This window comes from Astyanax mexicanus, chromosome 5, assembly GCF_023375975.1.
Source record: "Astyanax mexicanus isolate ESR-SI-001 chromosome 5, AstMex3_surface, whole genome shotgun sequence".
Lineage (NCBI taxonomy): Eukaryota > Metazoa > Chordata > Actinopteri > Characiformes > Acestrorhamphidae > Astyanax > Astyanax mexicanus.
Window position 1 is genome coordinate 12,413,936 of NC_064412.1, and position 13,986 is coordinate 12,427,921.

Sequence of the window (13,986 nt, forward strand, 5' to 3'; positions counted from 1 at the left end):
ATTTGTCTTTTATCTACAAACTTGCATTTTTAAGGATAAGAGAGTACTTTTGAGTGGTGGGATTATATATTTAATTTCTGAAGGTATTCTGTGTGTACTGTGTGCTGCCACTACTGAGTGAGGTTTGAAATGAGCTCGCGCTGAATTTAAAATCCCGGCCGCGCGCGTCAGAGCTGCAGTTCGTTATACAGCCGTTGGTGTCCTCAGGGAGACGGCCACAAACTGATGCACAAAAACGCTGGATATTCGGACTATTTTACATTTTTAGAGAGTTTTAAGGTAACTGACGTAAACTAGCCCACTAGAAACAGAAATACGAAACAGAAATACGACCTAACGAACGCACTAGTCTAGCTAATGGCTCGCTACTGCGTTTTTAAGGAGCTAACGCTAGCTAGCTAAGTAGATAAGGTTTTTACCAGCTTAGCTAGCTCACTAACTGCGCTTTTAATGAGCCAACGCTAGCTAGCTAACTATATAAGGTTATTACCAATTTAGCTAGCTCGCTAACTGCGTTTTAAGAAGCAAATGCTAGCTAGCTAAATAGATAAGGTTATTATAAACTTAGCTAGCTAGCCGCTCGCTAACTGAGTTTTAGGGAGCTAACGCTAGCTAGCTTACTAGATAAGGTTCTTACACACTTAGCTAGCTAACCGCTCGCTAACTGCGTTTTAAGGAGCTAACGCTAGCCAGCTAAATAGATAAGGTTATTATAAACTTAGCTAGCTAGCTAACCGCTCGCTAACTGCGTTTTAAGGAGCTAACGCTAGCCAGCTATTTAGATAAGGTTATTATAAACTTAGCTAGCTAGCTAACCGCTCGCTAACTGAGTTTTTAGGGAGCTAACGCTAGCTAGCTTACTAGATAAGGTTATTACACACTTAGCTCGCTAACTGCGTTTTAAGGAGCTAACGCTAGCCAGCTATTTAGATAAGGTTATTATAAACTTAGCTAGCTACCTAACCGCTCGCTAACTGAGTTTTTAGGGAGCTAACGCTAGCTAGCTTACTAGATAAGGTCATTACACACTTAACTAGCTAACCGCTCGCTAACTGCGTTTTAAGGAGCTAACGCTAGCCAGCTATTTATATAAGGTTTTTATAAACTTAGCTAGCTAGCTAACCGCTCGCTAACTGCGTTTTAAGGAGCTAACGCTAGCCAGCTATTTAGATAAGGATATTATAAACTTAGCTAGCTAGCCGCTTGCTAACTGAGTTTTTAGGGAGCTAACGCTAGCTAGCTTACAAGATAAGGTCATTACACACTTAGCTAGCTAACCGCTTACTAATTGCGTTTTAAGGAGCTAACGCTAGCAAGTTATTTACATAAGGTTATTACAAACGTAGCTAGCTAGCTAACCGCTCGCTAATTTTTTTAGGTAGCTGGTAATTAGTTACAAAGTTAACTAGCTAAATTTCTTAGTTAGGTTAACTATATAGTTAACATTGCTAGCCATCTTTGCCATCAAAAGTCAGAGAAAATATGTCGGCTATATTTTTTATATTTTTAAATTTTTCATATTTACCTAATCTATACTTTATTGTTCACTTATACTTTCTTATATTTCATATTATATGTGTGGAAGTGTGGGGCTCAAGGTAAATTAGCTATACAACAGCAGTATCTACTAGTTATTCCTCTTACAAAAAGGAACCATACGTATAGTATGGTATATATATATATATATATATATATATATATATATATATATATATATATATATATATATATATATAGTATTATTAGCTAGCTAGTAAGGTTGTTTACTATGAACATACTAATACATTCTTTATGAAATCCCATGTAATTAAATTTGATTATTTGTATTACTATAAAATAATACAAATAATGTAACTAGCTATAGAGTAAAAGTTATTTTACTCCCTATCTGTGTACAATTTTATTTCTCAATATGTAAGTCGAAATATGAATTTTTGACTGCAAAATTGTTGTACAAAAATCTAGAAAAGGGATTAAAAAGAGATGTATGTCTGTTTTTTTTAAGTTAATGGTATTTGGATACTCATTAGCTGCTATAGCTATAGTTGAACTATGGAATGATGATTTTTTTAATACTGTAAGAATGCTGAAGGGTAGCTTAATTTGTTCTGTAGGACAGTCATATTCATAAAAATTATGCTTTTGCCTGTGCCTTTTCACAATTTAACTGACTGAATTAATAATTTATTAATAAATTAGTGTAGGTTAAAGGAGAAATCCAGTGTAAAATTGACTTTGGGTGTAGTAAAACATGATATAAAGTACTTACCTTCGTTGAAAAGCCCACCACCGCTCTCCCACAGCTTTCTGATATACAGTAATTTAGTATTTTTTCTGCAGCACTCTGTACAAGGCCGTATCGGGGAATATTTTGCCCTGATAAATTGCTTTTTACACCGTTATCCAGGCTCAAAGTAGCTCCACACCTCCATGGTACAGTCTAGGCATAAATAACTTAAAAAGTTTACAAGAAAAAGTTTACATCCCATAACGCTAGCTTTCAGCTCTGGGTGCCGCCCTCCCTGTACTGATAACGACAGACATATATACTTAGACTCCACATAGTCTGCCTCATAGCAGCTGATTATGTCAATATTAGTACAGTGATGGCGGCACCCAATATGAACCATAATAATGTAGGATGCCGTGATGAGAATTTAACACCATGCAACTAATAGCTAGTTGAGCTTATGCGATATAATAGCTAACTAAATGTTTCTCTTCCTTTTGTTCTTTAGCTAACTGCAGTATGGAGAGGGCATTTAACTTTAAGCTGTTGGTACCTCCAAGGACCAATTTGGGTCAGGTATCAGCTGTGAAGCCTCAAGATTCCAGGTTGTTTGAGGACAACAGTAGTTTTAAGCCACTCATACAGGTATGGAGATTGTTGTTTAACATTTTTATATCCTACAAAGCACGGGAGGGCCTGGGAATTAAAAAAAAAGAATACATTGATTTTGCAGCTCATGCACGACTTGCAAAAATTACTCACTTGAATTTTGGAAAATATGAGCAGGATTTAAGAATCGTTTTTCGAATTATAGAAAACGTGAGCACAAACTGAAATTGTTTGCTGTAGAGGCCAGATATGTAGCCATTTATCTTTGTTTTTCTTTTAGAGTTACACTAAGTGTTTTGATACAGAGGCAAGCTTGCCATTTTCAAACACCAACATGGTGTTACCTACAAAGCCCCAAAGAGCAGGTAAGAGCATCGTACAGATGCTTTTCTTTTAGCTAGTAATGTTATGTATGTAATGTTATGTAATGGTATGGTAAAACCGTAACATTTGAATGACTAGTCATTTTAATGTTACTTATTCAGCCTTACGTAGAGTGTTAGAATACTAAAAATCTTTTGACTTTTTTTCTGAAGAGGTTACAAAGAAGATTGCTGTGATGCCAATGGAGAAAGAAGAGGGAGTATGTGTCCATGTTTGTGCTTTTAATATAATAAAGTTATACTAATAATTTAGTTCGAAAATTAAGCTTGAGGCAATGTTTGATGTCTGTTTACAATTTGCCAGACACTAAGATGCAGCCAACTGTATTCCAAACTGTTTGAAGAGGCAGAAAAAATAAAATCTTGGAAACTGAAAACAGAATCTGAGATTTTACAGAAAGATAGAAAGCTTCAGGAAAACAGAAGAACAATTGAGACACAGCGGAAAGCCATTCAGGAACTTCAGGTATTTAAAGAATATTTGTTCCTAAAGTGATTCGTGCAAGAAAGCTGATTTGTATATATTTTGTATTCGTTCAATTTAAAGTTTTCTTTATGAGTTTGTTTCAGTTCGGAAATGAAAGTCTTAGTATGAAGTTAGAGGAACGACTCAATGAAAATGAGGATTTAAGGAACAAGTATGTGTAGCATATATAAAGTTAGCACCTTAGACCTTAGCATTTAAACATTGCAGAGTCTGTTGGTAATTGTGCTTGATTGTTTGTTTTTACCTTAAAAGGAATAATGCAACAAGAAATTTGTGCAATATTCTAAAAGACACATTTGAGAGATCTACTGAGAAAATGGGTCTGTGTAAGTAATGCTTAGAAAATGTAATTGTAGTCATGTTGTTGTAAAATTTGTGATTATAATTGTTTAACTGTGTTCTGTTTGATAAGATGAGTCTGAGAGGGAGGAAACCCATGGCCTCTTTATGCAGAATCTCGAAGATATTCAGGTAACAGATTTCTGGAGTTTTACAGTGTCAGTTCTCTTTCGTTTAAAATTATTATCCTTAACATCTTAAATATTAACATATTTTATGATTTTATTGTCTTAAGTTTACAGATTAAGTCTAATCTTACAGTAAAATATTGCTGGGCATAGTGATACACTTTGGTTAGGTAATTTGTTTTTTATCTTATGTTTTTCTACGGCAGAGAATGGTCGCTGCATTTGAAAGTCTTCGCTTAAAAGCAGAGGCTGACCAGTTAGAAATGCTGAAAGGTAAATAATGAGCACTTAAATGATTTATTATGCAGTGCTGTTCTTTAAACCTAATGTAAGTGTTTTGGCCATGATCTCTTTGGCCTGCTCGTGAGGACTATTTTCATTTGACTGTTTAAGCCATTTCCTACACATGATTAATCAACTGATTTTGAAGTCACCTCCTTATGAGGTAGATCATGTCTGGTGGGGAAGGAAATGGTTAAAGTTATGCAGGGGTTATCGGAAGCAAGATTAAGACACTCTTCTGGTTAATTTCTGTTTTCATGTATTACAGTTAGAGAAGGCCTTAAGCAGTTTGATGACCTTAAGTTGCAATTTGAGAATGAGTATCACATGAAGGAAAAGGAGGTATGTGATGTTTCCTTATGAATAGTTCAGCTACATACTGTAGATGCCATTATTGGCATTAAATAACATTTTCTAGCAATTACCTCACAACTAAATATTTTTGCATATAATGTATATCATGTTTTTAAGTATATATTGTTTTTTTTAAATCTAATATTCTCGTCTTGTAATTTACTTGTCTGCCTTTTAAGATTTCCATACTGACAGAAAAGCTAAGGGAAAAAGAAAGTGACCTTAAAGAGATATTACTTAGTTTCCAAGAGACCCAGAAGGCCTACAGTGACCTTCAGAAATCTGCTAGTATGATTACACATTCAAAATAATAATCTTGTTCCATGCTGTTTTGTGCAATTCTTTAATCAAATTATACATTTGTTTTGCTTTTAGAACTGCAACACGAATTACTTCAGAACTCTAAACAAGAACAGGATAAACTTGAAGAAAAACTGAACAAGGCAGACCAAATCCAACAGGAAACTGAGGTTTATGCAATTTTTATATATATAATTTATTGAAATTTCTGGGTTTATTACATAATTTTTGTATTGCTAAAATGAGGTCTGCATTTCCTGATTTTTCCACAGAAGCATCAGAAAGCATTAGCTAACTTACTTGAGCAAACCAAGGAGAACTATGCAGTAAAACTTCAAGAGAGAGATGCGAAACTTCTGGAAGTGAATAATATCAAAGAACAAATGACACACAAACTTGAAGAGATGAAGATGGCAGTAGAGTCTCTACATTGCTCACTGAAATCTGAGAAACAGAGGTAGTTGATTAGATGATATTCTATGACACCAATTAGCTCTGAAATATTTATAATGATCATACAAGAAATTCACCAGTGAATAGTTAATATTAAGACAATATTTAAGGCAATATTTTTTTATATGTAGTGTGATATTAAAAATACAGTAATTTTATTCAGTAACATTAATAATGCACTTTGTCCAAGATTAAACTAAAATGAATTACATTTGGCAGATATAATGTACAGCCATAATGAAAATTTAAATTAACATGCTTATTGTTCTCATTTTCTTTTGCTAATTTTATCAGAGCCCAAGATCTTGAATCCAAACTTGGCTTAATATCTGAAGGACTTGACAAGAAAGACACAGAACTAGGTATGTACACATATAATTAGCTTTTTGCTTGGCTGCCATCTTCCTGATTTTAAATCGAGTGCCATCACAGGAAAAATAGCAGCAGAAAAAGAGGAGCAAGACAACCAAATACACACTCTGAAGCAGGAATTGGTATGTAGCCTTCACATTACATTATTTGTGTTTTTATTAATAATTCTTTTAATATCACTTATCAACCGTAGTAACTTACTTATGCATATTCATACCCATATGGAAGGACACAAAGTCAAACGCCCTTGAATCTTTAGAGGACAAGATAAAGACAGATGGAGATAAGATTCTTCAGCTCATCACAGAACACAAAAACAAACAGGCCCAAATAAATGAGCTAAAGGTAAAAGGAAACCTCTAAGTCAGAATGAATGTTTGTAAAATGCTATATGCTGTATGTGTACGAATGTATACAATTTAAATGTGGAACTAATGCTGTTCCTGCTAATGACTTTGTATACAGCATGTATGCAATTCCTGTAAATAAATTGAAATTATTCTAAAAGTAGAGCATGTGTAAATTAATTGCGTACAGATTTGTATTTTTACTAGAACGTTTTTGACAAGTGTACTCACACTATTGTCAGGTTAAGCAAAACCTACATGTATTCACAAATGTATATATTATAACCCTTGCTTTACAGGAACAACTGAAGATTGCTTCTACTGAAAATAAAAATATGGTGGTGACCCTGGAGGAGATTACAAATGAGCAAAAGCAGATAAAGGAACTTGTCTTTGAGAAAGAGGTAAGATTGTTTTCATCCATGAGACGCAAGACCTTCCAACTAATAACTGTTTATTTCTTACTTTGGTGAGAGAGCAGATGTTTTCTTAACTACTGTGAGTTTTGTTTTAAAAGCCTCCATGGGTAAATAAATATTTCAAATAAGCACATGTAGTTTTTGTAATGTAAAAAGAAAATAAATAATAAAACAATAAAGAAAGGTGGAAAGAATAGATATTATTTAAAAGCGCTCAACTGACATTTAAAACTGCTTAATAAAGAACACCCCAGTTGCTATTTAATCTTGTACATGTTACTATATATATGTGCACTTTGTAAGTGTACTATTGCCGACTGTAGCCTATGTGTTACTGTGCCATGTGCCAATTTTATGACAGCCGTGTGATAGTCTTGTTGTAGTGCTATTGAAATGTGTGTTGAAGTGTTTCATTTGTTTTGGGCATTGTGTTTTGCTAGGGGTTTTATACACTCTTTTATATACAGATTTGTTCTGTGGACAAAAATTGACTTCTGATTAAGGCCTTAGAGAATGTGTTACTTCCAAAAATACTAAAGTCAGATGGGCCTATTTTAGCTATAGATGAGATGTCAATTGTGCATCACGCAGCTGGATTTAGGGCATCAGTGTGTCTTTGGTATTGGGAAGATGCCAAAGACATGTACTAATTCTCTTAATTTATCATGGGTGTATTTTGGGCGTAATGGAAAATAAACCAATCAGTGTTTCACTTGCCATTTCTTTAAGAGCCAGGTGTGCTCTGCTGACCTGCACGTTGACGCTGTGAAGGTGTTCCAGCAGATAATTTACAGGAACAGCAGTGCTAATTTATTTTGTATTGTGTTTATTGTTGAGGTAAATACTGGATTTGCGCACTGTAGGGCATCCGTCTGTGTGTTTAACGAAAAGGAGTGTAAACACGCTGAGTGCATGACTGACTGATTGTTGTCAGGTTTTAAGTCAGTCACATGCACCTGTGTTTTACGCCACGTACCTGATAGAGGGAAGGTGCGTAAAGGTTGGCTAGTAAGTGCACAAAGGATGTAAAACCCCCAGCAATGCTGCTGTGTCTGATATAATCAAACTACCATGTCAGTGTCACCATGCAGTCAGTGGTCCACTACTGTTCAACAGTGCTTTTATTGTGGTCACTTTCCATTGACAGAGCAAAGTGGGGTACATAAAGTAACTTGTTCTTTACAGTCAGTAACTGTGAATCCAAAAAAACACCTATAATAGGTTGATCAGATTAAATGGAACAGGCATATGACAATTTTTGTGGTATTGCTGTTATTGTGTACATCCCTATATTTTGTAATGTCTCATCCAGATTAAACTCAAAGATATTGAAGGGAAGTTAGCTGAAGCACTGAAGAATGAAAGACAATCATCCACTAATATTCAGAGGTTGAAAAAGGAACTGAATCAACAAAAGTAAGAAGGCAACATAATGAAACATGCATTTCCTGAATTTATTTATCACAACAATGTATTGGCTTTGTACATTTATTTAGTGTTTGGGCAGGTTTAGTTTTATATTTGCTTTTTCTCTTCAGGGAGATGTACAAAGATCTGCTCGAGAGGTTTAATCAACTTCAACTTCAGAAAGATGCTGTGCAAGAACAGGTTGATGGAGGTTCTACAGAGACCAGGGTTCTTGAATCCTGTCTCAAGGTATGTGAATTGAGAATTGTGTCTAAGATGGAATCTTAATTTGTATTTTAACAAGTTGAAATTGATGTTTGATAAAAATGTTGTATTCAGGAAACCAAAGAAAATGAGGAAAAGTTGAAAATGGAAGTAGAGAGACTTGAGTTGGAAAAACAACAACTAGAGTAAGATGAAAGGGTTTTGTTTTGTGGTAGATATTGTACATGTGTGATTATTTTAAGTTTGTCTTACTATGACAATATTAAAGAACACAGGTAGAGGTTCTGGGTGCAAACATTGAGGAGCAGCGTCAAGAGATCGAGACGTTTCAAAAGCAGTTGAAAGATTCTGTAAGTTACTGGTATACATTGATTTTACTTGTGAAACAGAAGGTAAAATTAGCAATTTGTTGTGTGAATAATTTAAATTGGATTTTAGCCACAAATTATTCATCAACCTATGACATATACAAAAATATATGTTTAAATTTGTTTCTGAATGACCCAGAGCAAAAGCACTCACAGTGAACTTATGAAAAAGGAACGACAGATCAAAGCTCAAGAGCTAAAGGTAAAGGTTCTGTTTGACTTTTTACATTAGCTTTATGTTTAAAATAATGACTTTTTTGACTTTTGTTTTTGTTATTCTGTTAAGATGACAAACATGAAAACAAAACTGGAAACCAAAACCAAGGAACTGGATGAAAGCCTTAAGGAAGTATGTGGTGAAGACTTTTTTTTTTAATATGAACAGCATAAAGCCAGTTAAATATAAATGTACTGATTCTTTCAGAATAAAACCATGAAGAAGCAGATGACACTGGATAATGAAAAACTTTTCCAGTTTGAAGATGAGGTTAGACTTAATGTAGAGAAATCTATATGTTTATATTCTGACATTTGTATGCTTTAACACAGTTTTTAAATACTAACATAATCATATTCTTTCTTCTCACTGTAGTTAACTAAATTGAAAGAAGAGTCCAAGAAGCACAAGAAACACCATGATGAAGAGCTTAGAAAAGTGTGTTCTGAGCTTAAAGACAAATCAGCTTCTGAAGCTCAACTTTCGCTAGAGGTGATGTCTGCAGCATTTTTGGGGGTCATCATTTCTGCTATTATTATTTTATTTTATTTTTTTCATTAAAACATTCAAGATCCTAGCAATTCAAGTAGTCATGATGATCTTTAAAAAAAGCCCAGTTTGTTTTCTTCAGGTTCAGGACCTCAAACAATCAGCAGTGAATGCTGTGAAAAGCAAGGAGGACACTGAAATCAAATGCCAGCAGAAGATATCTGATATGGTTGCCTTAATGGAGAGACACAAAGTTATTTTTTTTAAGTTATCTTTTATGTATAGCATTAAAATCAGTCATTAATTAACAGTAACAAGTAATATAATTAAAAAACTTATTTGTTTTTAATAGCATGAATATGACAAGATGGTGGAAGAGAAGGATGCAGAACTGAATGAGAAGAGAATACGAGAAGCTGAAGTTAATACTAATAAAATTTCGTTGGTAATTTTTATTTTACTTAACACAAAATTTTACCTCTACAAGCAGAGAAGTACTTCTTTATTCACAAGTAATTAAAAAAATACAAACGTTGTCGTTGTGAGTAATGAAATTAAAGAAAGGTATCACTGATCAGTATTTTAAATGTGCTTTTTAATCAGGAACTGGAACTGTCTCACCTCCAAATTGAAAATGGTCACTTAAAACAGCAACTTGAGAAGGTCAAAATGGAAAAGGTAACTTGTCTCATATTCATTGGCATCACAAATATTTTTTAATGCATAGCTGTAACTTAATTGTTAACATACAGGAAAAAATAAGGCAGGAAGTGGAAGAACTGACCAGGATGCAAACCTCTCAGAATAGCAGTTTTATGGAAAAAGAGGTATGTGTTTTTCTTTGAATGCTATATAACGTGATAGTTTCAAGTTAATGTATTATACTAGAAATGAAGATGCATCACATTTAATTTGTTTTCCTGTTTTAGGAGCATCTGGAAAAAGAAATTCAGTCTTTGAAGAAGCAAATTGAATCCCTTGAAAAAGAGAAGGCTCAAAAGGTGCTGCTTTTATATTATGTTTAGCATTGGTATATACAAAGTCTACAATATACAAATATAAAGCAGTGCAAATAATAAAGCTTTGTTGTGATTTGTTTCAGATTTCTAAGGGAACAGCCAAAAAGAAGTCTTGTGAAACCCCCAATAAGGTGCCCGCTTGTGCTATTTCAGATGCATCTAAAAAGGCCTTAACTACACCTCTTGTAAGTTTTTATTCAATATTTGCAGTGCAAAGTGGCTGATATAATAAAACTGTTTTTAATTTTATGTAAATTACCCTTTCTTTATAACAGAAATTAGGTGACCTCCTTCAAACTCCAACTTGGACTATGGGACCAAAAATAGGGGCAACACCTCGGATAAAGGTATGTATATATATATGTATATGTTTTATCTGTCAAATATGTGAGAAATGTAAATGTATCTTCTCCTCCAGTCTTTCAGAGTACGCACACCACCATCAACAGAAAACTCAGCACCATGGAGAAAAAACACTCTGGCACTCGACCCAAAGTCTGATGGCTCAGAGCAAAATGATATACTGGTAAACAATATGAAATAATATTCCATTCACTTGGTGTTAGGCCCTAACTACACTTCTTTTTCACAAGTCTTAAACATTGTACTGTATATAATAGGGAAATGCATTACCTTATAAATGCTTTTCCTCTATTTACTGTGGCAGAGTTTCTCTCCAGCGCCTTCAACATTGAGCATGTCTATACAAGCCAAAGAGCCTGGAGCAGAGTGCCTGAGCTTACTGAAGAAGGTTTGGAATATAAGAAAATATATAGACAAGTAACAGTTTAAGATTCAAGAGATCTTCTCAGATTGATTTTGATTTAGGTTAGAATTGTGTTAAAGTTTCATGTAAGATAAAGTCCTCTTATTGTAGGTGCAAGGTTCTGGTGTTCATAAGTCTCCAGGGGCAGCTTTAAAACTTGCAGCAATGAAGAGAATGCGGGATGCAGGCTGGACAACAATTACAACTTCAGAAAAGAAAAAGAAAAAAGCAACTGATAAAATCTTTGCTTAGCCACTTTTGTGCTGTCTATGTACAGCCTTCATGAACTTAATCAGTTAGGTACTAAGGTCACTGTTCATTTTACTGGTTATATGAGTTTAAGGATAAAATGTTTGTTAGATTTCTCAGATATTTAGATATATAGAGCAATACAGATAGAAATGTATTAAATATTAAATACCAATCTAAGATTTTATATATTTCCGTTTTAAATCTTCATTTTGTGCATGCGTGAAAGAGACTTAGAGTAACAGTTATTTCAGTGCTGTATTAAATGTGTTACTGTTCGATGTTTATTGCTTCCTGTATTAATCCTTTATTGAAATGAAACATTTGAACCACTTGGCATTACTCTAAAAAGTCCAGATTCTATGGTTTTTATCTCAATAAACACTGTTTCCTGCAGAGTATTTTTATAGTAAAAGTCTTTTTTTTCTCATAGTAACAAAATCTGATTAATTATGGCTTGTGTCAGATGTCTTGAAGGTTTCAAAGCTGGTAGCTTCATAATCTTGATCTGTTCCCTGTTCTTCGTGCAAGAACTCTAGGCGCAGCTGTGTAGGCGTGTAGGAAAAAGTGAGCTGGTCTTCATCATTTAGTGCAGCCACAGTAGGGTTGTAGATCTGAGGGCCATCATAGAGTCCTCCTGAAATCACTAGTGTGTCATCTGGCACCACAAAGTGTTCACCTATAAGAGTGCATATGCAAGATTAGTTTTAAAAATGTTTGTAGTATAAAATGAATATGTGCACAAACACAGGCTTATGTAAATTCATCTAAGTAATATTAAATTGCTCTTACCTGTGTCTTCGTTATAGAGTGGGCGGTGGGAATACTGGACACTTCTGTGTTTATTCCTGCTGACTTTGTAAACGATCTGCCCCAGAACTAAGAGAACTATGACACCAAGTATCACACTGAACAAAATTGTCATAGACTTTTCCGGAAGCTTCAGGCTAGCACCTGCTGGTAGAATAAAAATATATAGAATATATAATATAATATATAGAAATATATATATAGAAATATAATATATCAATAATTTTTTCATTACTTTTCATTAATTTCATATACACAAGTTGTTGAAGTAGTAATATAAACTCGCGCTTACCTGTGGGTTCATTGTTTGTTTTGTTTCCAGGAGCCTTTTCAGTGGTTAACCTTGTTGCTGCCGTGCCGGATGTGCTCTCGTTGCCATGCGCTGTTACCGCTGAAGAATTGAGAGTTGTTAAGCTGGTGTTGCTCTCTATAGTTGTTGCAGGTTTCGAGGCAGGCTGTGTTGCAACACTTGTGGGAGTCGTGTCTGTGATGGATGAATTTATTTGCACTGTTGTAATCTGGGTCTGAACTGTTGGGCTTGTAATTGTTGAGTTGCTCAGGCTGTTAGATGTTGTGCTGTTAGAGCTTGTTGAGGTCTCTGAGTAGCTGTTGGGTGGAGTTGTAGTACTGATGTTTTGAACTGAATTGTTCGGTAAAGAGTTTGAAATGTTGCCTGTAAGAATTCCTGTTGTAGTGTGCCGACTTTGCTCTGTAGTGGAGGTTGAGGGAGTGGTGGTAGCGTTGGTTAGAGCACAGGAAAGTAAAATCAGAAGACCACACAGCACAATAAGATGATAGAACTTATCCATGGCTGTTCAGATGTTCTTTGTACCCTTAAAAAATGTACACAAGAAAGGTATAGATTTACTAAACATACATATGTTTTCAGACATCATTTAAATATAAATCTTTTTTACATTATTATCTGAATGATTTAAACTATTATCTAGTTTCTCATGTATTAGCAATATATATATTTTTCAGATATTACTAAAGTTCTGTTGTCTATGCCAGTAAGATAAATGGTTGGTACATGAGTAACAATATTCAAGAGGCGATACCCTCCTCACAAAAAAAATGTGCCTGCCAGCTGTTGTGTTCAAAATAAAGCAGTAAGATGAAACTAAATCCATCTCATTTAGAGTCTGGCTAAACAAAGCTCCTTGTGTCATCTCTATATGTATACTGATAAAACTCTCACCTGTTATTTTTAACTATCAGTCTAAACATAAAGGATCAGGTTCCCGGACAGGGATTATGTCTATTCATAGACTTAATTTTTCTTTCAATAGAAAATCTCCATTCAATATGCTGTATAGTCCAATACTAGGCTTAATTTTCTGTCAGTTCCTGACTGTGAAACTACCCCTGAGATGTTTGTAAGACTGATGGAAAAATTATATGGGTGTAATCTCTGTCTCAGAAACTAAAGATCTAAATAGTGTTATAATTTAAATAGTGTTATGTTTTCTTTGTATCCTTTGCTGAGATGTAGAAAACAGTAAAGTGTTCTACTCACCTTCTCGAATGAAGAACGTCTAAATGCCGAAACCAGGAACTGAATGTTTATCTAAGGGCTATTGTTTCCTTATTCAGCGAGCTCTGTTCATTTTCCACTCCCAGAAGAAAGGAGTGTTTAACAGTTGGCCCTACGTCACACGGGCAGGTAAGAGGGAGGGCCTCTCTACGCTACTTCCTTTATGGTACAGGAGCTGTGAGCTACAGTATGTTTA

General features: G+C 34.6%; 2 protein-coding genes across 4 annotated transcripts; one reads left to right on the forward strand and one right to left on the reverse strand.

The window, feature by feature from the left end:
* The first annotated feature begins 145 nt into the window (after positions 1-145).
* Positions 146-11,844, forward strand: sycp1 (synaptonemal complex protein 1). Of its 2 annotated transcripts, none has more exons than XM_049479290.1 (35): positions 146-279; positions 2,739-2,875; positions 3,120-3,204; positions 3,376-3,422; positions 3,527-3,688; positions 3,793-3,860; positions 3,962-4,035; positions 4,122-4,180; positions 4,383-4,449; positions 4,727-4,800; positions 4,992-5,100; positions 5,188-5,282; positions 5,385-5,569; positions 5,860-5,927; positions 5,998-6,059; positions 6,166-6,282; positions 6,584-6,688; positions 8,016-8,119; positions 8,242-8,359; positions 8,450-8,520; positions 8,604-8,685; positions 8,843-8,905; positions 8,990-9,052; positions 9,128-9,190; positions 9,296-9,412; positions 9,552-9,662; positions 9,762-9,854; positions 10,013-10,087; positions 10,162-10,236; positions 10,339-10,410; positions 10,512-10,613; positions 10,704-10,775; positions 10,847-10,954; positions 11,096-11,179; positions 11,306-11,844. In XM_049479290.1, the coding sequence occupies exons 2-35, from the start codon at positions 2,750-2,752 to the stop codon at positions 11,444-11,446; spliced, it is 3,117 nt and encodes a 1,038-aa protein (XP_049335247.1). In that variant the 5' UTR covers positions 146-279; positions 2,739-2,749; the 3' UTR covers positions 11,447-11,844. The 2 variants fall into 2 exon arrangements, with proteins under 2 accessions (XP_049335247.1, XP_049335248.1); XM_049479291.1 differs by having other exon boundaries at positions 6,007-6,059.
* si:ch211-105j21.9 (sialomucin core protein 24-like) lies at positions 11,705-13,957 on the reverse strand. Of its 2 annotated transcripts, none has more exons than XM_022675684.2 (4): positions 13,773-13,957; positions 12,546-13,086; positions 12,236-12,397; positions 11,705-12,122 (listed from the first exon to the last, which is right to left on the reverse strand). In XM_022675684.2, exons 2-4 carry the CDS (start codon positions 13,060-13,062, stop codon positions 11,890-11,892), a joined length of 912 nt encoding a protein of 303 aa, XP_022531405.1. In that variant the 5' UTR covers positions 13,063-13,086; positions 13,773-13,957; the 3' UTR covers positions 11,705-11,889. The 2 variants fall into 2 exon arrangements, with proteins under 2 accessions (XP_022531405.1, XP_022531404.1); XM_022675683.2 differs by having other exon boundaries at positions 12,236-12,400.
* Positions 13,958-13,986: the final 29 nt, after the last annotated feature.

Coding starts and splice junctions, on each gene's coding strand:
- sycp1 (XM_049479290.1), top strand. CDS start 2,750: ATGGAGAGGGCATTTAACTTTAAGCTGTTGGTACCTCCAAGGACCAAT. Junction 4,036..4,121: donor TACTGAGAAAATGGGTCTGT/GTAAGTAATGCT, acceptor CTGTTTGATAAG/ATGAGTCTGAGAGGGAGGAA. Junction 9,855..10,012: donor ATACTAATAAAATTTCGTTG/GTAATTTTTATT, acceptor CTTTTTAATCAG/GAACTGGAACTGTCTCACCT.
- si:ch211-105j21.9 (XM_022675683.2), bottom strand. CDS start 13,062: ATGGATAAGTTCTATCATCTTATTGTGCTGTGTGGTCTTCTGATTTTA. Junction 12,401..12,545: donor AACAAACAATGAACCCACAG/GTAAGCGCGAGT, acceptor TTATTCTACCAG/CAGGTGCTAGCCTGAAGCTT. Junction 12,123..12,235: donor ACTCTATAACGAAGACACAG/GTAAGAGCAATT, acceptor GCACTCTTATAG/GTGAACACTTTGTGGTGCCA.